This window comes from Lampetra fluviatilis, chromosome 27 (genome assembly GCF_964198595.1).
Source record: "Lampetra fluviatilis chromosome 27, kcLamFluv1.1, whole genome shotgun sequence".
NCBI classification, from domain to species: Eukaryota; Metazoa; Chordata; class Hyperoartia; order Petromyzontiformes; family Petromyzontidae; genus Lampetra; species Lampetra fluviatilis.
The window spans coordinates 67,049-91,467 of record NC_136301.1 but is presented as its reverse complement, the minus strand read 5'-3'; the positions used below and the strand labels follow the sequence as shown (position 1 = coordinate 91,467).

The window sequence follows — 24,419 nt, the reverse complement described above, 5'->3', positions numbered from 1 at the left end:
CCGGACGTCCGTGAGACGCACCGCGGTACGCTGCGAGGAGGAGATCAACGGACCGCCGTGAGCACCTAACAGTGAGTAAGAAGGTGAATGGGAAGCATAGCCGATAAATAGAGAATAGATTCAGGGGTGGTAAAATAGGCCAGCCTCGTCGACTCAAACTGATTTAACATCAATTCGCAGGTAGCAAATAATAAATCATTAATAGCGAAGCGTGGCCTCGCGTGATCTTGTTGAGCAGTGTGTCGCGTGGGGAGCTGCGTGTGTGTGCGTGTGTCCACCCCGTGTGCGATACAGGTGCGCGATCATAACGCGAGTAGTCAGGGGTGAGTGTAGTGCTGCAGCTCGCCTCGGGGGCGCGCTGCGCGGAGCGGCGCGAGAGTGGGTGTCGCGTGTGTTCACTCCGTGTGTGATACAGGTGCGCGATCATAACGTGAGTTGAGTTGGAGTGCGCGGAGCTGCGCGTGTGGGTGCGCGTGTGTTCACTACGTGTATGATACAGATGCGCGATCACAACGGGGGCATTCAGTGGTGAGTGAGTGCCTCGGGGAGCTGTGTGCGTGAGTGCGCGTGCGTTCACTACGTGTCGGATACGGGTGCGCATTGGTAACGTGGTTATTCGACGTGGAGGCGAGTGCCGCACAGGGCTGTAGACGGGCGCACGCTCGCAGCGTGCGAGAGCTGTACGTAGCGGTGTAAAGAGGGGGAGTATGGCGTTTGACTGATGATGCTGTACGCACGTATGCTCGCAGCGTGGGAGCGCGGCGCGAGGCTGTAACAGTAGGGGCGTCGCGTTCGAATGCCGGCGAAACCGTAGCGGGTAATAGGGAGGTGGGGTAACGTAAACGGAATAGGGGATGCAGGCGGGAGGGACCCCGGGGGCCAACGGCCCCCACAGGTGTTATTGAAAACTGGCTGCTGGTAAATATGGGCAAACGAAACTACGCCATAGCTTTTGAAACAGACTTCCCATGACATTTCAGGTCGAGTCATGGCAGTGAGACCAAGTAGGGATCAGGAAGTGAATATTAGGAAGTGTCTAGCTGCCTGGCCTCGTCGCGCCTGGCGGGAGCAGTTCAACATAGACACGGGCCTCCCTGCTCCGGAGGCACGGACTGCAGCTGTGAGTCTGCCATTGGATTTTCTGTTGCGCGTAGTCACTTTAAGATGTTTCTTGTTCATGTTTTTGTTTGTTGCGGTTGCACCGGATTCAAGAGCCGCATGGCCACAGGGCTATACCTAATACATGAACTGAACTGAAATTAACTGAACTGAGTGGCCAGCAAAATGGAGGGTACCACGAAACCTTTTTGCTGATCATGTGCAACGGTAGAAGTACCATCGCCACCGGAAAAAAATAGCGTGTGTGCTGGTTGTGACCCTAATCTTTGTTGATGAACCTTCACACCACAGCTGGTGAGAATGAAACAGGTGCGGGGGGGAGGGAATGAGTCACATAACGATTTGGCGAGACGCGTATTTACACCAAGTTTGCATATGCGTCATGGAAAAACATCCAAATACGCCATTGATTTCTGTTATACATACTCTAATACATTAATACTTTTTAAAGTCCTTTGTTATAGTCATATGCTGAATTAGGTTTGTGCATATAGGCCTTTGTGTCTCGAGAGACAATTTCTTTTGCGCCTTACGAGGTCAGCTGTAGGTTTTGCAGCGCCTAGACTGACTTAGTAGGCCAATCCTTGAGTGGCAATCCTTGCCACAACAATTGCAAGTGAATGCGGTGGCAGCTCGAGAGGTGTTTGTTTGCTTGTTCTTTACGTCGCTCCCTCTTGGTCTGCCAAGCGGTGTGTCTTTTCTCCTCGCCTCTCCTGAGGCCTGTTTTCACAGCCTGCTGCCAGCTGAGTCGGTCACCGGCAGTTATCTCCCAGTCATTTGGGTTGATGTCGCAGCTCTTCATGTCCCGTTTACAGACATCTTTGAAGCGCAGGACTGGGCGACCAGTGACCCGTGTGCCTGATGCCAGCTCGCCGTACGAGACATTGGGTATTCTGCCATCCTGCATGCGACGCACGTGTCCAAGCCATCTCAGTCGCCTATGACTGAGTAGAGAGTACATGCTGGGAATGTTTGCCAAGTTGAGGACTGGGGTGTTTGGAATGCAATCTTGCCATCTGATACCGAGGATGCGCCTGAGACATCGGAGGTGGAATGTGTTTAGTCGACCTCGACGCCCACAGAGTGTTATAGTCATATGCTGAATTAGGTGTGTAGACGATACCTTACCATTCTGGGCAGTGCGAGGTTAATGAATGTGGGACTAGGAGGTCTGAAATATTGCTCTCCGCAAATGCTACTGACACTGCATCCGAGTTTTATCTGCTGCTTTTGATGCCATACACGACTTTATCCTCCTCTAGTGTCTCCATAACTGTGTAGGTGTCTTGGCAACACTTTGCTAATGCTTTTGCTCGTATCTCTCAAACCGCTCCTTATATGATTCGATACAAGGACCTCCTTTACAAAATCATATTCAGTTTGAATGCCGGTGGTTAAAATTACATGCCCACATGTCAGGGACCATGCTATCTATAGGACTGACAATGATGGCACTCCACCAATCGTGAAGTTGATTATGATCAAAATCAGAATCTTTATTTATCTTGGAGAAATCCAATGAGCTATGAAGCTCTTTTTCACAAATGTCCAGTAAACGAGAGGAAGATTGACTTGATATGGGTGTGCAATTTTAACTGTGAATGGAAATATTGCTCATTTATCATCAAAAGCAATGATCAATCCAGTGCGAGATGAAAGCCTATCCACACCATCACTATCACTGTCCTAGTTCCATAATTTCACTCCTGCATTCGAGCTAATGTCATTGCTCCATCTCCATGCTAGCCAAACTCTGAGGCGTGTATGCTCTTTTGGCTGTCATTCCATCACCAATCTCGGACACCGGCAATTATGATTTCGATTTGATCCACGTGTTTCTCTCTTTTAGCTCTCATTGTAATTTCCAATAATCATATCTCCACGCTTCGTTATTTCCTTTTAAGTTGTGTTTCCATGATTGTATTTGTCAGTATTCATGTTGCAATGTCTTATCGGGCAGTATATACTGAATAGCATCGCTCATTAAGCACGTTAAGTATGCTACTTTATATGGCAATATAATTACATTAAATCTTAATTTCCAGAAGCGCTCAAACCAGCTCTTTTGTGCTTTTCATAATTGTGTAATAGTACAGAATTTATCCAACCCTTGATAGCTAGTTTGATTCGTGTCTCCACGTATCATTGAGTAACCTGGCAACATGGCACTTCCAGTCGTATGCCTTGCAATGCAAACGTCTTTAATCAGTAACTTACCATTATAGTACACCAACGCACTTGCGTTGGTGTACGGTGTTTTTTTCTGCAATATTTTGCTGTCTTTTCTTGGATTTTCTGTTTGCACTTAGTCACATATTCACTTTAAGATGTTTTTTGTTCATGTTTTTGTTTTTTTGTTTGTTGCGGTTGCACCCGATTCAAGAGCCAAATGGCTCACAGGGCTATATTTAATAAATGAACTTAAACTTGAATATAATATAAACACAGATCAAACGGAACCAAGTGGTAAATATTCTCTCGTAACGCACAAGCAGAACTTGTGGTTGAGAACTCCCTGTAGCGGGGCAGGACAGGCTTCTACCTAGCTGAATCAGGCGGAGTCTGTCATTGGATGAGTGCGAGGAGAGGCAACGCACCGTGCCATGCAGGCCACAAGTCAAAGTTGAACGCCCCGAATGCTCTTAGTATGGTGCTTAAATAGCCCCCAGGTAACCAGCTCAATTCGGTTTGGACCCAGACTTGAATGCGCCACAGCCCCCTCCAATGTCACCACATTGCCACCTAATTGGCCCATTGCTGATTACATGACCCCTGTTGCGGTTGTGAGCTACCAGTGCCAGCCGGTGGTGGCTATGCACGTGGCCTGTAGTCCAGCACTGTGGAGGCGCGGGTTGGTGGATGACATGTTGAAAAAACTTTTCCCGAAGGAATCGAGGTGCAATACTCTGGCTCGCCAACAGAATTCAGTACAGCAAAGTTTGAACCGATATCATCTCTTCTTCTGTATGGGATAGTGTTGCCCCCTCGCATGTGCGGGTATTCTCATCATAATATATAAAGAACAGCAGAGCAATAGTTGGCGTCGACTCACTGCCTGGCAGCCTTCTAGCTTGTCTGTGATTCTTCGGCGATTGTGAGATAGAATTTTCATGAACAACGACGATAAATAAAAAGATTCGATTTTTATTTTTAGACCTCATCCCAAATTTGACACATCTTTGGAATTTTCCCAAAATGTCCTCCCGTCTCCAGACCACTTGAGTTAGGCTCCCAGCCCAGCCTGACACCTCACCCCATTTAACAACACAATACACATCTATTTCCATAGATGTCTGCCACGTGTGGGGCACATGATTCACTGTCCATGACACCCCCCCTTCTTTTCCTTGGTTCCATCCTCAGAGCCCACAAGGAATAATAACTATTTTTTTCCAAGTAGATCGCAAGCCCCATGCACCCACGTGAGCAACCCTAACCAAACCAATTTTCACACAAACATTTTATAGATCCCCAAAAAATAATTTAAAAATTCACTAATATTTAACCCACAGAACATATTAACCCCGATTGCTTGTAGGCTTCCTTGACGCTCACTCTAAAGGCACTCCTTTACTAATTTCCATATTGAGTACTGGTGAAGTATTTGTTCACTTGATGTTATTTATCTTACAACCTATTCCAACAATTGGCGTTACCCCTCCCTGTTTATGGCAATCCTGGAGTGAAGCAGGGATTAACACATTTCAGGACATTATCTTCTTTCCTAAATGTATTTATTTCCAGGAAGTAAGTACAGTACTCTATTTCACCTGCCTAAACAATTTTTTTTTATAAATCAATTAAATTTAATCGTGAATACAACCCGAATTGAATTTGTTAAACACCCAATATCCATTTACCTGGCTTAATAGACATATTAAAAAAACACACACACAATCTCAGAAAGTCCCGTGAGTACTCAGATTAGACAATTTACAGCCACTGTGTGGAGTTATGTCACATCCCAGGACATTTAAAGTTAGGGTTCGATCCCGAACCTACCGCCTGTATGTTTAGAGTTTGTACGTTCTCCCGGTGTTCGTGTGGATTTTTCTCCGGGTCCTCGGTTTTTCTCTCCACATTTAGAAACGTGTGTAAATTATTTGGCTGCTATAAATGTCCATATAATAAGTAAATTCATTGGGCTATCATTTGTGGCCAGGTCGCTTCTGAAAAATAACTATATAGCTCATTGGGCCTTACCTGGTAAAATAAAACATTGTTTAATATTTCGTGTCTATTCTGGAATGAATTATGGAACTCTGCCTGATTCAGTTTCAAAGTTTGCATGGTACTTAAAACAAACTAATGAAGGTCTGAACATGCCTCAAGGTCATGTCCAGAGATCCATAATTTTTTCATAATTCTTTGAAATTATTTTAGTCAAGTGTCTTTCACTATCACTGCTCTATTGATACACCTCTTCCAGATATCACTCCCCAAGGTCTATCTGATCATCACAGCGTACTAATCCACATCTACTGCACTACAACTAAGCTCCTATTACGATTTTTTTTAAATCATGTACTTTTATCTTGGGAAACATGAGTCGGCAACATGTTTATTGTAGAATAATTCAAACAAATCAGCTACTCAAATGATAACATCATTTTTGCAACATTTAGTTATATTTTATCTCTACACCTCAGTATTTTTCCAATGACATTATTTTGCACCAAAACAAATATTTTAGTTAGATGTAGTGGCTTACTGTATATATATAGGTTATCATGGAGATCCAAACAAGTAGTTTACTGGACTTATTTGAGAACTGGATTCGAGTGACGTGTATTGGTATTTGAGATGACATAACACCACATTTGTGCCAGTGAATTTTAAAGCAACATTTGGCAAGTGTATATTCATGCCCTCACTTATCTAGCTCTGTAGACGCCACTTTGTTATGCTCATGTATTTGAAGTGTAAAACGTCGTCTATACTGGCTACAATTTTCAACTCTGAATTCCTGTTTGTGCATCTTGCTGCACGATTTTGTGTATTTACTGGAAACCCTTGACAAAACATTTATGAAAATTACTTTTACATGTTGCTTGCATTAGTTAAAAAGTAACATTCAGCCTGGTAAGTTGTACATTAATATGAAGTGCTGAGCGGTTGGTATTGGATCCTGGCAGCGCGGTGGCGGTAAATTTTCACTGTGGCCACACAGACGGCACCGACGGCCATGGTGGCAGCCAGGGCGTACACGATGCCTGTCCAGCCGGGCAACCCATCGCTGCCCTGCTTCTCCAGAGAGGCTGTGGGTGGGAAGGGGGGTCCACAGCAGCACCGATACCAAAATCAGAAGCAACAGCACCATTGCCAATAAGTTCAGCAGCAACAAAAACAGCAGCAGAGACGGCAGCAGCACAAACAAAACAAGTAATTTCATTACGACAATCTCACAAGTTCCCCAACGTTTTATGAAATGATCATTGTCTGAAAAGTGGTCCTCATTTTAAATGAAGAAATTATATGTATCGATGTGTATATATATAAATAAATCCCCTTTATCCACAGAGACCATTCTCAGCATTGGGATGCTCAGCCGGTGTTGCAAGAACGTTTTGCAATTGGGTGGGAATTGGAAAACCCTGGACAGACCCCATACATACGGGGAAGAATCACACACAAGTGTAAAACGAACTTGCTCTGCTGCCACATCCTGGCCACCTTGCAGCGCTCCAGAATCAGAATCAGAAACGGTTTTAATCGCCATGACAGTTTGCACATACACGGAATTTACTGTGGCCGGAAGGTGCATACATACAACATGTAGGAATCTTAAAAACTTAAATAAGTGATATACCGTCTAACTATACTAACGTTACAAAGTATAACTAATACTAACGGGCTAAAGTATGTAAAATTATGAATAAGTAGACCATATAAAATGTGTGTAAGGCTCACGCACAGTGATTTCTGCAAGGGCCACAAACGCCTCCTCCAAAATTGTAATTACAGGAATGTACCTACACTGGCCAGCCAGGTGTTGAATAAGGCAGAGCCATAAATAGTTACCATTCACATAACGGCCCAGTACCAGATGAGTTTTAAATAACAATCAACCTATGCATCATAATTTGTGCAAGCGGACACCTGCAAACAACAGTTTTCTACCATTTTATTTCAAACTAAAAGTCACAAATTTGTAACGTGACACTTTTTCCCTTGATTCAAAGGTGTTACCTTCAGAGAGAAACCACAGAAACATGGGATGGCAGTCAGATCCAGCACCAACAATTGCCCAAGATCTGGCCCTATATTGCCAATTCCATTAATGAGTGATTATACATGAGTAAGGGAACCGGAGCACCCGGAGAAAACCCACACGTAGAAGGGAGGGTTACACTACCCCACAGATGGTAACAGAACTTAATCCACTTGATGTACCTCCATCTCCTGGCGAACAAGGGAATAGCAACCTCGACGCCCACAGTGTTTCACAACTTTGTATGATCCACTAACCCTCACCTCCAGAATGCTGCATTACAGACGTGCACCACCATTGCCCGGCACGTCACGTCCTGCTCATACTACTGCCAGCATTCAATGGACATGCATTGGCGGACTGGAGAGATTTTGGCAACAGCGAAACCAGGGGTCTGACCTTCACGAGTCTTGCGCAGTCTGATGGGGCCCTGGGACAGGTCGACGGAGTGCTCGGCATGACGTGCATCTCCGTGCACCGTCCCGAGGTCTCGCGCCACCCGTCCTCCCCGCATGCAGCCTCGACGGCACCGCGAGCCCCAGTCCGATACGTTGCACACGCGCACTGAGCACTCCAGGTACACCTGCCAGGGACATCATCGTTATCACTATCATCGTCATCACTCCAGGCACACCTGCCACGGATCACATCATCGTCATAACCATCATCGTCATCACTCCAGGCACACCTGCCACGGATCACATCATCACTCAAGGTACACCTGCCAGAAACCACATCATCATCACTCGAGGTACACCTGCCAGGGAAGCACATCATCGCCTCCATCATTGTCATCACTGCAGGCACACCTTGCATGAACGATATCATCGTTGTCGGGGGTATACAAAATACCCACTCCCATAATATACAGATAATATAACACATTTGTAGCCAATATGTTCAGGACAAATAAAAATCCCTGACTAAAGGGACATACATTACAAACATATAACTTAGAGCTTGTACTTCATGCCAATATATTACACCAGTAGTATGTGTTGGTCCAAGCCTTCTGGTGGATCTCGCAGGTCATTGAGAACCACCAGAATGAACACACAGTGCTAATATATGTAGTGGCTCATTCTGATCTAGCCCCCTGGTTGAATGACTGACTGCCCGAGCTCTGAAAAGTGAGCAGAGCACATTGGGTCAGTAGGGTGCACCACACAGCATAGACTTGAGCAGCCGCCAGTATAACATCCGGCTATGTTGAGAATGCCCCTTTGGCCAGAGTGTGTTGTCCTCCATTAAAAGATTACATGATTTGTCACTCGGGTGAGGAAGTTCGCTTTAATAAAGATTTCGTGGCGTAGAAGGTTGTTACTGAGCACAACTAAAGCTTTATTGGGGGAATACACTTGACGTTGTGGGTGTAAAATGGTCAATGTTGTTACAGAGTTGTCTCCAGGGCAGAAGGGATTTCAGTAGGCCGCACAGTTACTTTTGAGAGTGACATTTGTAATGCAGTACAATGAAGTGTATTTTTTGTAATATATATGTTCCGATTGATGTTTATTTTTTAGGGTTTATTCAATGTTGCTTGTGTGTGCTAGATGTGTGCTGTGTGTAAGATTTTATATTTATATAACGTTCAGATTTATTTTATTTATAAAACCAATTAAATCGACAACACACTTGGCCCGGGTGCTTTAAAGTGTGCTACTTCATCAGCATCACCCCAGGTAAACCTGCCAGGGACAACTACTTCATCTTTCAATCAGACATTCATAGAGCTCTCAAATATTGTCGTCACCATTAACACCATCACTTTTAAATATGAATGAAAATTAAAAGAATGCTACAATTATACGTGAAGGAAGAAGCAACCTTGATAATTATTTATCTGTATAAATATGGGATGTTCACGTCTGACTCTGAGACAGAAACAGAGATGAGTCATCCTGATCCTCATTTGAGTTGAGCCACTCAACTTTGTTCACGGCAAGGACCAGCCCTCGCCAGATAGGCACATTTATAACCATTGCCTAATTTAAATGTTTAACCAAAAATGTACAGCGAATTTAACGAGTGGTCCTCTTTGGGTGTTTTTCAATTCAACTCTTCATTATGATTTTAAATCATAATATATTGCCTCTTATTTTATTATATCTATAATATGCAGTCATACAAGTGAAGCCACGTGGTGCAATTTGCAGGGACGCCTTTCAACAAAGGGCAAAAACAAAATGGCTGCTTGGCACATGGTACCTGCGAGTCGACGAAGAACTCGACACTGACGAAGCTGAAGCGCTGCTTGCTGTTGGAGCCACTGTAGTAGGTGGTGTACGTGGGGTCCACGTGGCACCTGCATTGCCCACCGATGAAAAGTAATCTCTAATTTTTTATACTGTATTTATGGTAACAAGATTATATTACTTTTAAATTACCAAACAATGTTAATTTTACATGGAGGATTTGAAGACCAATTTTATAAATCAAAATTTGTTTCTTTTGGGTTAGATCCTGGAGGTATGCAATTTTTTTTACTATACATCCTCAACCACCCGACAAAGCCAATCAAATCAATTTACCCACGTGATAATTTGATTAGTAAAAAAATTGCATTATAACTCCACAATATAACCAAAAATAAACCCAATTATGAATTATACAAGAAAATAATTTCTAAAACGTCAAGTAATCAGGAACTGATTATGTTGGCGAAAGCAGCTCTACAAAAATTATAAATAGCACACCAAATTCTATTAGAAGTCAACTGCACGGTAAATCCTTATCGACACGCACCCGTTCTGAAGCAGGAAAAAGGAGGCGCTGTCCGGTGCCCCCGGGTAGGGCGATACCTTGCACGTCTCCAGGAAGAGCTGCAGGTCCCAGGCCACAGAGGTCAGCGTCACCTGCCAGAGAAACAACGCCGTTCATCGTCGGCAGTGCAATCACGCTAACGTCCCTCTACCCACTGCTGCCGCCTCTTCCCTCCGGTCAGTGATGCCCCCCCTCTTCCAATGCCAGTTCTCAACCTCAGCCCTTCTCCTGCCCTCACCTCAGCATAGAGCGGGTTTCCCAGCTCCACGTCGTATGGGTAGGAGTAGACGGGCTGGTGGAAGAATTGGTTTGTGTAGAAGTGCACCTGTAGCTCGTAGGAGCCCGTGCTCACCATGTCCTGTACCCTGAAGCAAGAAGGAGCATCCATAGAAATCCGCAGATAATTAATAAATTATAGGAAATCCGTGGAATGTTTATTTAAATACAGTCACTCAAAAAAAGTCATGCCCAGCTGGCTGAACAGGCAATTGTCTCTGGTGGTGGCCCTAAGCTAATTTCACATTCTCATCATGGGGCCTGCTCCTCCATAACGTTTGACTTTCTCAGAGTATCACTTTTGCCTCGGTCCAGGATTTTATAGTTTAAGATTAAGAAACGTTGTGTCTTGGATATTGTTATTTGTATATATTTCGAATGTTTTCCACTTCTATAAAAACAATAGCAGTAATGTGGCGTGTTTGGTCACGGCAGGTGGTATGTTTTTGACCATCTGGCTGCTTGATGTTGATCTTTATATTGTATTCACCTGTACAATAATAACTACTTTTGATGCCAGAAAACCTAGAACAACATTTTTTTGACAAAACCGTGGGAGAAAAGTGGCAGTGAAGACGATGTGGGGTGTAGTTCTAGACATGAGACAGCATAGTAAAATCAGAAACAACTACCCAATGTTTAACACGTAGGCTTTCGCGACCAATATTACTACCCAATGATAGGACATTGACCACCGGAGTTATAGAGGAAACAGATGTTGATGGAATGGAGGGACCATAGGGGTTGTCAGCAGTGTGGTGAAAGCTAAGGGCAGGGACAGAAAACAGGTGTGAGGCCTAGGAAAATCTCGAGGACAATTGTGCAATAAATGTGCATGCGAGTGAGTTGCGAGGCAGGGGAGAGCTTTGAATCCAAGAGAGATTCATTGAACCCACGGGACTGGCTTGAACGCCTTTGAGCGGGCAACCAGTGCTCTACCAACCTGGGGGTGAAGCTAGCCTGAACACGGCCACTCGATCCCATGTAGCAGAGCATGGGGACCCGCAGCCGCTTCGCGCCATTTGGAGCCACGTAGCCGTATGCCGTGTTGATGTAAATGATAGTGTCGCCATTCGTCTGTAAAAAAAAATGAAAAAAGCTAGCCTGGGTTAAAACATATTTAATCGGAGTTAATAGTGATGGTGACAGATTCATATATGTCGGTAAACATTTCGGAGTGGCTGTGTGGCTCATGTTTGTGCCAGAACACGGTAGCTACCACCAATTATATTATTACTTGTGTAGTAACGCTCACGACTCGTTCACACCGGAGTTGGAGGCACACTTGTTTATTTAACACCAACGTTGTGACATACACATTTGAGGGGGTATCGGCCCCCTCACCCGTCTATCTGAGGACACACCTCTCTAGCTAACCCTAGCCTGCCTCTGAGTCCTCCACTAATGGGCTAGGGGAGGCTATCTTGGCCCGACACTGGTCAGTCGGGCCCGGTACCCAGAGTCCAGACCAGCACTGGCTCTGGCTCTGGTACCACGCCACTGGCTCGAGCCTGCGCGGTCCTGATAAGGACGGCGTACCAGGGGGAGTCCAGGGCTCTATCTCAGACGTCTTCCGCCTCCTCTTCTTTAGCTAAACATCACTCCCGAGCCCCTCGATACAATCCCCTTTTATACCCAACCCCTCCCTGAGGGGTGGGGCCCCGGGGGATCATAACGACCGAATCGACCCCCCAGGGTGTCTGGCGCGGACGTCGCAGAGGGCACCTGCTTGTGCACACATGTAGCCCCGCCTACTGTGTTTGTTTACCATAGGCTGCCATGCATAACGGGCTCTCTCTCTAACACCCCTACATCACTCCCCCCCGCATAGCATGCAGCCGTCCCGGCTGCCAACATACAAAAATTTGACAATAAAGGTGCCTTCACCCCCTGACCGCGCGTGTGCCTCACTATTTTTTGAACAATAACAGGGACCAGAACAAGAACGCAACAACAAGATGAGAAACAACCCGACGCACCCCCCCGAATAAATACGAATTCCGTAAAAAAAACAGCTTATATACAACCAGCAGGGAACCCACCCCGCACACACAACAACCGGTGAACCCAGCATATGTACATCCGAGGAGCGGGAAACACACCATCCACACAACACCCAATAAACACAACAGCTATGTACACATTTTCCGGCCTCACAACAGTTTGCGCATTTTAGCGCGCGTCCTTGCAGCGGGCCCCTCACACGGGGTAACCCCGCGTGGCGGACAATCAGGTGGCGACTGTCCGTCTTGAGGTGAGCATTCCTCTGACTCCGCGTGACCCTCGGCATCCGCAGGAGGGGTGATCGGGCGTGAGCCCGTCACTCCTGATGCTCCTGAAGGTGGCACAGCCGGCAAGGCATTGGGTGAGAGCGACGGAGACGGACCCAGCAAGTCGGCCGACCCCCCACATGTTTGGCCACGCGCGTGTGAAGTGGGGTTGTGAACCGCAGCGAAGGGTTTTAATCTGGAGGGGTGCACGAACCATCGCCGCTTCCCCCACTTGATGCGCACGCACTGCGGACGTAACACCTCCACCACTTCCACAGGGCCCCGCCACGGCCGCACAAGTTTAGAGGAGGTTGCCAGTGGCACCTGGGGGCAGTGCAACCATGCCTTGTCCCCCGGCTTCCACTGCAGCATGTGCGCTCGACTCAATCTGAGGCGCTCATTTGCCTTCTGACGGAGGTCAGAGTTTTGCATTGCAGCATCCCGTGCCTCGGTCAATTTGTCCAGATTAAATTTAACGTGGTCAGCCAGATTAGTTTTTCCCTGCGGCACGGGGATCCGCAACTGGGCACGAACAGGCGGGTCTGGTTCTCGGCCGTACATAAGGTAAAAGGGAGAAAACCCCGTAGCCGCATGGGGTGCCATCCGGTACGCCGCCAAGACCCCCTGAATTTGTAGGTCCCAATCCGTTTGTGAGTCCGAAACTTGTTGTGATAACATGGACGAGATGGTGCGATGCAAACGTTCGACCATCCCGTCAGTTTGTGGGTGATATGGGGAGGTCCGAATTTTCTTTGTGCCCAGGAGATCGCAGACTTGTCTGAGTAGTTTACCGGAAAAATTTCTGCCCTGGTCGGTCAGCAGCCTCTCCGGAGCACCTTTGTCCAGGACATAACCCTGAACAAAGGCCTCCACGATGGCTGCTGCCGACTGGTTGGCCAAAGGCCAGGCCATAGGCCAACGTGTAAAATACTCGACACCCGTCAACAAATATCTATTCCCTCTGGGGGTGGCGGGGAATGGTCCCAAAATGTCCAGAGCGACCAGCTCGTTTATCCTGGACACTTTGATCGATTGCAAGGGCGGGTTAGACTCCCGTGCCGGCGGTTTGCGTTGTGCACATTGAGGGCACGATCCCAACAAATCCCCCACATCCCTCGTCATGCCAGGCCAGTAAAAATCAAGTTGCAGCAAGGCGAGAGTCTTTTGGGTCCCCAGGTGTAGGAGGCGCTCATGAGCGGCCCATACCACCCTACCCCGCAACCCAGTAGGGACAACCAGCCGATGTCGACGTGACTTCCCGTCCCAATGCATTAGCAGACCTTGGCACATTTCCCATGCGTCGGAACCACCACTTTTTCCCCCCGCCGCACCGCCAACGCGACGTCGCCACCCGAGGAGGGAGACATCCTCCATCTGGAGGCGCCCCCATTCAATGACGGGCAACCCCAACAGGGAATCTTTGCCCTGCTGTTCGATCGAATTAGGAACCATTGCATCGTCGTCGTTGGCGGCCGCCAAGACAGGTACCGATGTGTCCCCTGGAGGCCTGCAACGTCCAGACCCCAGGAGGCATGCACACTCGGAGGTGGTTGGCAAGCGTGACAGAGCGTCCGCGTTGGTGTGGCGAACGCCCTTACGGTATGTGGTTTGGAAATCGTAATCCTGGAGGACCTCCAACCATCGGGACAATTGTCCCGATGGCTGTTGAACCCTCAGGGCGTACTGCAGTGCCGCATGATCTGTGCGGACGGTGAAATGCCGACCGTACAGATATGGGCGATACTGTTGGACGAAATGGACAATTGCCAACAGTTCCCTACGGGTGACACAATACCGTTGCTCCGCTGGAGACAACACCCGACTGCCGTACGCAACCACATGTTCCACGCCGTCAACCACCTGGGAGAGCACGCCCCCAATACCCGTGTTGCTCGCATCGGTGTCGAGCAAGAACGGTTTTGAAAAATCAGGGTAAATCAGGGGAGGAGCGTTTACCAAAGCATCCCGAAGGGAGCAAAAAGCAGCCTCCTCCTCCTGACCCCAGCAAAACCGAACCCCTTTAGATGTTAAAGCATGTAGGGGTTTGGCGATAGTCGCAAAATTAGCGACGAAGCGTCTATAATACGACGCAAACCCAATAAAACTCCTAACCTCTCCCACTGAGGTGGGAGTCGGCCAGGAGCTTACACACTGCGTTTTGGCGGGATCGGTAGAAATACCTGAGCGCCCCACGATGTGCCCCAAATAACGCACCGACTCGCGTAACAAATGGCATTTTTGGGGCTTAAATTTCAAATTAGCAGCCCGCATCTTTAGGAAAACCGCCCGCAACCTCTGGAGATGTTCCTCAAAAGTTTTGCCAAAGACAATGACGTCATCCAAATAAATCAGGCACGACTCCCATTGCAATCCAGCCAAAACCAATTCCATCAACCGCTGGAAAGTTGCCGGCGCTGAGTGTAAGCCCATCGGCAACCGGTTGAATTGAAACAGGCCGTGCGGAGTACGGAAAGCAGTTTTAGGCTTTGAATCATCGTCCAGAGGAAGCTGCCAGAATCCCGAAAGTAAGTCCAATGTGGAGAAGAATCGCGCTCCCGCCAAGGCGTCAAGCGATTCGTCCATCCGTGGGAGCGGGTATGCGTCGGCAACCGTAATTTTATTAAGGCGCCGAAAGTCAACGCAAAACCGCAACGAACCGTCCTGCTTCTTAACCAGGACGATCGGCGCTCCCCAAGGGCTGTTGGAAGGAGAAATTATGTCGGCGGCTAGCATGTCATCAACAGCCGATTTGACATGGTCCTTTTCGGCGGGACTCAACCGAAAAGGATTTTGGCGTATTGGCGCGCTGTCACCCGTATCAATATGGTGACGCAGCAGATGAGTGCAGCCCAAATCGTATTTATCCCGACTGAAAACGTCGGAAAATTCCCTCAGTAGTGTCTTAAGACGTTGGCGCTCTAAATTTGACAGGTCCGTCGATCCCGCGCAAAGCGCCTCGAGCCACCCTTCATCGCTGTCTGAATGTGGTCGCGGTGCAGGGGCAGCGCCGACATGGCTCGCGACGGGTTCCTCACAGGGCACCGGCGTTGCGTGAGCAAGCACGGTCCCCTGTGGGACCACCACCGTCTGCGAGCCCACATTGAGGACCGCGATGAAGGGTTCTCCATCCCCTCTCACTATGGTCTGGGCCGGGAGTAAATTAGGTCCACTGACCCCGGCCCTAGACGGTCCCAGCAAAACCCCTTGAGCCCCAATGCCCTTAGCGAAGGGCCGCCGAAGTCTCAAAGGAATTAACATTTGCGCCCCCGGAGGAACGCGCACCGTTCTATCTACGAACGCCGGCACCGTCGCGAACGCCGTCCGGCTCGTAGCGGGGGATGGCAAAAACGCCATGCGTCGGCCCGATGGGAGCTCAATGCATCCCTGGTCGATTAATATCCTAATCGGCATTTTGGCCAGGAAATCCGTCCCCAGCAGGCACGGAACCGCCAGCGAGGAGGAAACAAAAATCGGCCCAGATAATTTAATATCCCCGACACAAATTTGGGCTCGAATTTGTCCGATGATGCCAAGTGAACCCCCGTTAGCAGCAAAGAATGGCACATTAACAGGCATCAAAGGACGGCTCTGGGCAGGGAGAATGTTATAAATCAACTCCGAAATAATGGTCACCGATGCTCCTGTATCGACCAGGATGCGCACCTCGACCCCATCGATGTGACCCACAACGGCCGACGACCCCGATGACGCGGCTACAACCCGATGGGCCAACACGGACCACTGGCTGGGTTCAATGTGAGTACCCAGAGCGGTGCGTGTTGGTGCCATGGTACGCGATATTTGCCCCCCCTTCGCTGCGGTGTTCGAGTGTGTGACGGGCGTGTGCGTGGGCCAAACATGAGGGGTGCCGCGACTCGCCGGATTATGATGGTGGAGCTTGTGACGAGGGCCGGCGTCCCGTTGAGGTGTCGTTCCGCGCTGCCGAGGAGAGCGGCACCCCGAGGCGACGTGGCCCCGGATGCCGCAGTTATAACAGCGTGGAAGCGCTGGTGGCGACGATGGACGTTGTAGACGGCTTGAACCGGCCCGGTCCTCCCGCGCTCCCGCTCCGTGCTGCCGTTGATGGTTGATGGCGCAAACCTCTTCCGCCGGGAGGGTGGCCGCAGCGACGGCGCGCCCGCTCGCCGCCTTGCTGGCCTTCCGTCGTTGAGAGGACAGGTTTGCGTGGAGGAGACGGGCCGCTTGGAGGGAGCACATCTCTGCATCGTCCTGCGCGACAATGACGATGTCTAAGTCGTCCGCCAGCAAAAGTATCTTCTCTGTCACCATGGCGTCGACACCCTCGTCATCCATTCGTGGAAAGGCCTCCTTCGCCAGTGCCAGGAGGCTTGTGCGGTACGCCAGGGGCGACTCCTTCGTCCCCCGCTGGCGATCGTAAAAGAGTTGGCGACAGTCCGATGGTGGACCATATACCGCCGACAGCACCTGCATCGCCTTCCGCAGCGTGGAGCGCCTCTCCTTCGAAGCCGATGTTAGAGTGGCGAGGGCGTCGCTGTCGAGAAGTGCTGGCAGCGCGCGGAGAGCCTCGGCGTCTGTCCACTGTGCCATCTCCTGGTGAGCGAGGAAGCGCCGTTGGAAGCCGCCCCAGTCGCCATCCTCGCCCACAAATTCCTTGAGTGGAGGTAGCCGCTGATGTAAGGCAGCGGCTGCAGAGGAAGAACGCACTCCCTCGTCCGCCTCACTCAACTCAGCGTCGGCACGAACCAGCGATGGCATCGCCGGTCGCACCCGTGGTGACGCGGCAGGCACTGTACTCCCGCCGTTGGACGCGATGCTTAGAGCGGCCACGCCCTCAACAGCAGCTGCGGCGATGGCGGGAGTTTCAAAATGTTGCTCCGTTGAAATGGCGGGAAGGCGCTGTGGTCGTTGGCTGCTGTCGCCTCGTGGCGGTCCCGCAGCCCCCAGCCGCGTGATGTTGTCGAGCATGGCGGCTGCGGCGTACAGCAGCTCGGCCAGCTTCGCGTGCGCCTGCCTCAGCCCCTCCGTCGACGGCTCCCCTTCCTCCAGCTGCTGTGGCGTGGATGCACCCAGCCCCGGCTGCTCGATGGCATCTTCAGCCATCTCGGGCCCTCCGACTGCAGCGGTGTCCTCCGCCCCTGGTACTCCGACTCGAGTCGTCCGGCGTGTATCCATGTTCGTACTTTGTTTCACTTCTGACGCCAGATGTAGTAACGCTCACGACTCGTTCACACCGGAGTTGGAGGCACACTTGTTTATTTAACACCAACGTTGTGACATACACATTTGAGGGGGTATCGGCCCCCTCACCCGTCTATCTGAGGACACACCTCTCTAGCTAACCCTAGCCTGCCTCTGAGTCCTCCACTAATGGGCTAGGGGAGGCTATCTTGGCCCGACACTGGTCAGTCGGGCCCGGTACCCAGAGTCCAGACCAGCACTGGCTCTGGCTCTGGTACCACGCCACTGGCTCGAGCCTGCGCGGTCCTGATAAGGACGGCGTACCAGGGGGAGTCCAGGGCTCTATCTCAGACGTCTTCCGCCTCCTCTTCTTTAGCTAAACATCACTCCCGAGCCCCTCGATACAATCCCCTTTTATACCCAACCCCTCCCTGAGGGGTGGGGCCCCGGGGGATCATAACGACCGAATCGACCCCCCAGGGTGTCTGGCGCGGACGTCGCAGAGGGCACCTGCTTGTGCACACATGTAGCCCCGCCTACTGTGTTTGTTTACCATAGGCTGCCATGCATAACGGGCTCTCTCTCTAACACCCCTACACTTGTGCTTAGAAATCCAGTTGATATGAATCGCTAGCAATGTCTATTAAACGTATTTTATTGAGCTGTTTGTTGTTGTAAACGTTTTATCTCACTTTTTCCGAGTTTACATTGAGTTATTTAGCATATAAAGTTGGGATCCTGGATAAGGAAGGTAATTGAATTTGCGTGGTTTAGTGTACAGAAACCAATATCAACTCCTGCATTTCCCTGCCTCAACACTGTTGATAATGTAACAAAACACTTTCTCACCACGATGCACCGCCACTGATTAACAGTTAAGCCGTAGCTCGTGAACTTTCTAGCCCCAGGCTCTTGCTCTATTGCCCTGCGCTTACCTCCGTCCTTGAGCCGCAGCCGTTGAGCGGTGCTAGGAGCCGGGCGTATTGGCCGTACACTATGGCGTGGCACGATGGGTCCTGAAGGTGGATGTCGTACACGGATAGCCCGCGTGATGAGATCTCACTCAGGGGAATGAGCAGCTCCATGGAATGCGAATCGCAGTGGAACTGCTTTGACAGATTGTCTGTGAACGCGCATGTGTAACGTTTATTGTTGGTTCGTGTACAAGCGAGTCAGTGTGCTCGTCATCCTAGGGGCACAGCGTTAATGGGGAGCGGGCAAAGCATTACAATCCCGTGACATGGGTTCGATGCCTATTTGCATGGTGAACAACGCGAGTGGGTCATCGGTATCGCAATATTTATCCTTGAGGAATCCAATGAGCTATAAAGCGCTTTTTCACAGATGTTCAGTATCCGACCACAGTCATGGTCTCCGATGGGTTTATTTGGCCCAAAATGTCTGCCGTGTGGTGGTGCTCTCTACATCACATTGGGCTCAAGAAATCTCTCCGAGTCCCTGTGCAATCCTGTGCACGTTCCCCTTAGAATATGTGCATGTCTCTCTGGGTTATCATCTTCAAGTCACATTTAAAACGGTTACACATATGTTGTTCTGCTCACACCACCCCTCCAAATTGCCATTACGGCGTAGTAAACATCTTTAAGAACTTTCAGCCTTTAACCACACACCGCTATAAGGTTTACATTTGCATATGCACACAAAAGTACACCTTAATGAGCATATGCTTTATATGTAATTATGTGTGTCTCTATATATTTTTTGCATGCTGTGCTATGAACTCAGTGACTCAATTTCAATTCCCACTCACGGCTACCAATGCCAGTGAGAGCAATAATCTAAACTGAGCCTCCCCTAGGTCGACTCAGCCTCAAATGAGTACCTGGTGCAGTGTGTAAACATCGCCACTTGGGAGACAAAGGCAGCTGCGCGTGGTGCTGGCCACCCATCCCCACGTGTGCCGTGCCAACCTTCATTGGTGCTCACTAACAGCACTTACCCAACATTCTGTTTAGGCTATATGAGGGATACTCTTTGGTTCTTTCGGTAAAGTCGCGTAGGTAGAAATACAATTAAACAAATCACGACGTTTTGATTGCAACACAAGCAATCTTCACCAGGTGGAGCAACCACAGCAAGAAAATGCTGAAGTAGGCGAGAGAGCTGCCGTAGCAAGAGGTTACGATCGAAACGTCGTGATTTGTTTTATTTTATTTTATTTCTACCTACGTGACTTTATCGAAAGAACCAAAGAGTATGGATTCCTACAGTCACGAAAGCTTCAAATCGAGATATATGAGGGATATTTGTCTTTATACATGTAAAAGCAGTATGTGTGCAATGTATGCTATATATGCTGTACATAAACTTACATGATGGTGTTGTAGACCAATAGTTAACTAGGAGATAAACAAAGTTATGAACATTAATGTACGATATTTACATTCATGGGAAAACATTTGATTATGAAAATGAATGTTACCAGTTATGGATCAGACAGACTTTGCATGAATCAAAGACTATAGTTTTTGTGACCAGTACAAAACAACACCGAAATGTCTGAAGTGTTCACAGTGGAGGTGCTTGGCGAAATAACAAACCACGGTCAGAATATGGGAGATTTTTTACCTGTGGTAGATGCAGAGGCAGCTGCTCCAATTGACGATGATGATGAACACATTTGAAAGACAAAAAGTAAATTTACAGTATTATCGACTGGGTGTCCGAAGGGCAAATCGCACGGAAAATTATTGCACTGCGATATTTGGCGACAGTAAATGAATACAAATTACCGTGTGAGCATACGACGGAAGAGTCTTCTGAATGTCCACAGTCATGACTACCCCATCCATGGTGTCTGCAGTGGGAGAGCTCAGATTCGTAGCCAGAGCAACTAATTCCATCCAGCCAGATCGGGCCGCTGCCTTGCCCATAGTGTGCTTCTCGCAGGGCGTACACAGCATGGCCACAGCCCAGCTGGCGACACACGACCTCTGCGTCGTGCACGTCCCAGTTGTCGTCGCACACAGTGCCCCACGAGCCTCCGTAGAACACCTCCACGCGGCCCTCACACCAGCCACCCGCGACGAGCCGGACCGGAACATCTGGTGGGCACACCAGACGGAGTTGTCTCAATTAAGGGAAGGACCAAAGTTATTGGGGACCCGGGCTGTTCACTTGCCGGCTCAAACGTGGATCCGACCCCGGCAGACTTGACCTCTGAACCACGGAGCCATCTGAAGTCACATTGGCTGTGTGTTTTGTGGTTTTGTTCATTAATCCATCCTACTGTATCTTCTATTTTTAAAACACCCATCCCCAGCAATCCATTCTCACTCATTGTCATTACATTTTAGCGTGTTTTCTTCTGATGATATTGTTATTTATAATGTGCGTCCTTAGTTAGCTTACTGTACCTTACATTTACGTGAATGAGAACTGGAAATGCTTTTTTTGTTTGTATTATCTTTATATTTTACATTAATGCTCATTCTGGCTGAGTCGATCTTGTCGAAGACATAGCGGTAATCTTTGCAAGCTGACATCTCCGCCTGAAGGTTGCCGACAGAGAGTTAATATTTGCCCCATTATTCACTTGAGCAAGGGGGATACACACTATTAAGCAAGGAACACTGCCCTCAGGTGGGTAGGTGCAGTGGTAATAACCATTCTAGAACATGATTGAGAATGGACGAATAAGTAATACTGAATAAAGGAAAAGGACCGTTGTGTAAATGTGTTCGACTCCATCGTTGCTAATAAGCTGTCAGATTTGACTGATGATGATGGAACTGCAATCATAGAGATAATACCTCTTTCTAGAACTACGAGTCAGTAATATGAGTCTTACTTTGGTAGCTTGATGTGGATGTGTATCCTGTAAAATAAAAACAAAAATCACAATCATTTGCATAAGCACTTGCCATGTGTTGATTTACTTGTTTCCCGCAATTGGGTGAATTGTCACAATTCAGGTTTTGCAAAATGATCTGAGAATCAATTACTTTTTTTTGCTCGTTTTCTTTATGTACAATTTGTTTGGAGCAATCGCCACAGCCCTCCTCTGTCTTGAGACATTGTGATATTTGGCACTGGACAAATAAATGTGCGTATTATTACTTTGACAACTACTACCACGAGCACTGCCAAAGCATTGGTGAATAAAACCATATCTTACCAGGTGTTGAACCTGCTCCGCGTGGCATAGAAGACATGTGGAAGAGAGAGGTACAAGCACGCGGTGAATACTCAACCAATAACCACCTGCGCAAAACAAGTTTCATTCACGTTTAGTTTCAAAACATGTTTAGAACTAAAAGTGCATGTTAACCTTAAACACCATTGTAAATAGTCTGGTATCCTGAGCTGCCCAAGATGAGTTTGAAGGTTAGATAATTGTGACTTTCGAATATGCGTTTTTCCTTGGTTAGTATTTAACGAGTGATGCTAACGTTACAGTTCAAACCACGCAATGAAGTGAACACGCATGCGCAGATATAAAGGTAGTCGATAAGATACAATGAGTGTGACACTCAACACAATATATAGGGACCCCTTGAGGTGGCAGTTTTGCATGAAATTAAGAGTGCTAGGTCTTCTCATGTGTGCTGAAAAGTCTGCACTGCATAATGTAGAAGTAGGCCTAACGCAATGTCAACCTGATGAAAACACAGAAATCGTATCAGTGCACATCGGTCGTGCAGAAAATTCAACCAGTGCCTAACTTCGAGCAGTGAGCGTGGGCATAATATTGCCTCTATAAAGGAAGAGTGCCACGTGCTCAAGGGAGTGCTCATGGGGAGTGGGACGCACCATGGCAGTTGTATTCGTCCGAACCATCACTGCAGTCAACGATGACGTCGCAATACCAGTGTCCAAAAATGCACTCGTATCCGTTTGCACATTGGAACTGGTCGGACGCACATTGGCCAGCTGCATCCAGCACAGACATCACATTTTTTTTAAACACCCCCACCTTGTTTGCATTGGCTCACAAAATCATAATATATAATGGGGTAATCCCATATTCAAGTTCAAACATCTAGTTGAGTCGAAGTACCTCCATGCTCAAACAAGTGTGGGACGATGATCACCTCTTTTATATAATGTTTTACAGTGATGAAATACATTCTTATTCTCATTTAATTGATTAAAATAAAAAAAGTGTTGTTGGGTCTCTTTTTCCTGCATTGGAAACTCTTGTAGCCAAATCTGTTGATATATTTTGCAACAACCAAAACAAATGAATGAATGTATGTATGTGAGAACAAGTCGGGATTTACTCCTTTACTGGTCAAAATTACATGAAGGTTTTTCCCCAAGTTTTGCACAAAATGACCCGTGATTAATCAAGAGGTGACTAGGGCCCAAATATATTATGATCAATGGAATCTGTACAATGGTTTTAGTCCAGTGTGAAATGCAAATTTTGTTATCATTGGCTAAAATATATAAAACGTTGATTTAAAGCTTTCGTGACTGCAGGAATTCATACTTTTTGGGTGTTTCGATCAAGTCACGTAAATAGAAAATAATAGATCATGACGTTTCGATCGCAACACAAGAAATCGTCTTCAGGTGAAGACGAGCTGAGCCGTCATCACTTTCTTAAGGTTCCTCATGAATGAGTAAAGTGTGCACATTCTCACATGTAGTAGTAGTAATGGCTGCAGCGGATGGTGATGAAAATATGTAAAACATTCAAACACAAAATATGTAGTTATGACGTTTCATCAATAGGATTGGTATTATTACCTAATATTACAAATGCAGTTTTATGCACAACTACACATTTTACTTTGCAAAATAGAGCCGTAGTGTCAGCTTTTAATAAACCAGGCAATTAGCAGCATAAGCATTTTCCAGTAATAGAAAAAAACAGGTACGTTTTAATATGGGTCTTCTGTGACGAGTAACATCTTAACATCCATTACCCATGACCCTTAAGATTTACACGGACAAATCTACTTGTGCTCCTCTTCATTGTTGTGACCCTCAAAACATAGCTGATAAAAATAACTAAATCACTGCAGAACTCATCGTTCTATCTTTCTTACAGCGAAGTTTTACGGTCACAAACTGGTTTTATTAGTTCTCCATCAGGTTTGTTCGAGTATTGCGCCCATAACAAGCCCTGCTTCCAAATGTTCATTCAACTTGCATCGTGTGTGGAATGTCTCACCTGGAGTAGTCGACACTTCTGATGGTGATGAAAACATGTAAAATTAACAAATAAAAAATACGCATTTGTCAATGAAGTCTGCTTCGTGGGATATTGTTCATAATTACCTAATGTTACAAATGTATACCTTGTACACAACTACACATTTCACTTGCCAAACATGCGGAGCTAATTGTGTTAGGGTTTCATATTCTTGGGTCTTTCGGTAAAGCCACGTAGATAGATCAAATAAAAAAAATAATAATAACAATAATAACAATATCACGATGTTTCGATCGCAACACAAGCAATCGTCATTAGGTGAGAAATATCGCGGGAGAGCTGCTGAAAATACATGGTGGGAGCGCTGCTAAGGTAAGGAGTTATAAAGGTTTAGGATGGGTGTAGCCCAAGGGTCAGTGGGAGGGGCTAGAGATGAAATTTGCATGTAAATGTGAGATGGGTTAATACTTGACAAACGAAGCTGTGGGGGTGGCCA

At 47.6% G+C, this 24,419-nt stretch overlaps 2 protein-coding genes across 2 annotated transcripts; both read right to left on the bottom strand.

The window, feature by feature from the left end:
- Positions 1-6,213: 6,213 nt before the first annotated feature.
- On the bottom strand, positions 6,214-23,697 carry LOC144942431 (scavenger receptor cysteine-rich domain-containing protein DMBT1-like). Its single transcript, XM_078869303.1, has 9 exons — positions 23,694-23,697; positions 20,517-20,864; positions 18,735-18,922; positions 11,313-11,446; positions 10,332-10,458; positions 10,076-10,185; positions 9,539-9,635; positions 7,730-7,913; positions 6,214-6,377 (listed from the first exon to the last, which is right to left on the bottom strand). Exons 1-9 carry the CDS (start codon positions 23,695-23,697, stop codon positions 6,214-6,216), a joined length of 1,356 nt encoding a protein of 451 aa, XP_078725429.1.
- LOC144942232 (uncharacterized) lies at positions 12,316-16,939 on the bottom strand. The gene is made up of 2 exons (XM_078868977.1): positions 16,519-16,939; positions 12,316-12,704 (listed from the first exon to the last, which is right to left on the bottom strand). Exons 1-2 carry the CDS (start codon positions 16,927-16,929, stop codon positions 12,690-12,692), a joined length of 426 nt encoding a protein of 141 aa, XP_078725103.1. The 5' UTR covers positions 16,930-16,939; the 3' UTR covers positions 12,316-12,689.
- Positions 23,698-24,419: the final 722 nt, after the last annotated feature.

What these genes read in the sequence shown, in the direction of transcription:
- LOC144942232 (XM_078868977.1), bottom strand. Translation starts at nt 16,929, where the DNA reads ATGGTGACAGAGAAGATACTTTTGCTGGCGGACGACTTAGACATCGTC.
- LOC144942431 (XM_078869303.1), bottom strand. An exon ending in GAAACCCGCTCTATGCTGAG is followed by an intron (nt 10,186 to 10,331) that starts GTGAGGGCAGGA and finishes TTTCTCTGGCAG; the next exon opens with GTGACGCTGACCTCTGTGGC. An exon ending in AGTTCTTCGTCGACTCGCAG is followed by an intron (nt 7,914 to 9,538) that starts GTACCATGTGCC and finishes TGTCCCTGGCAG; the next exon opens with GTGTACCTGGAGTGCTCAGT.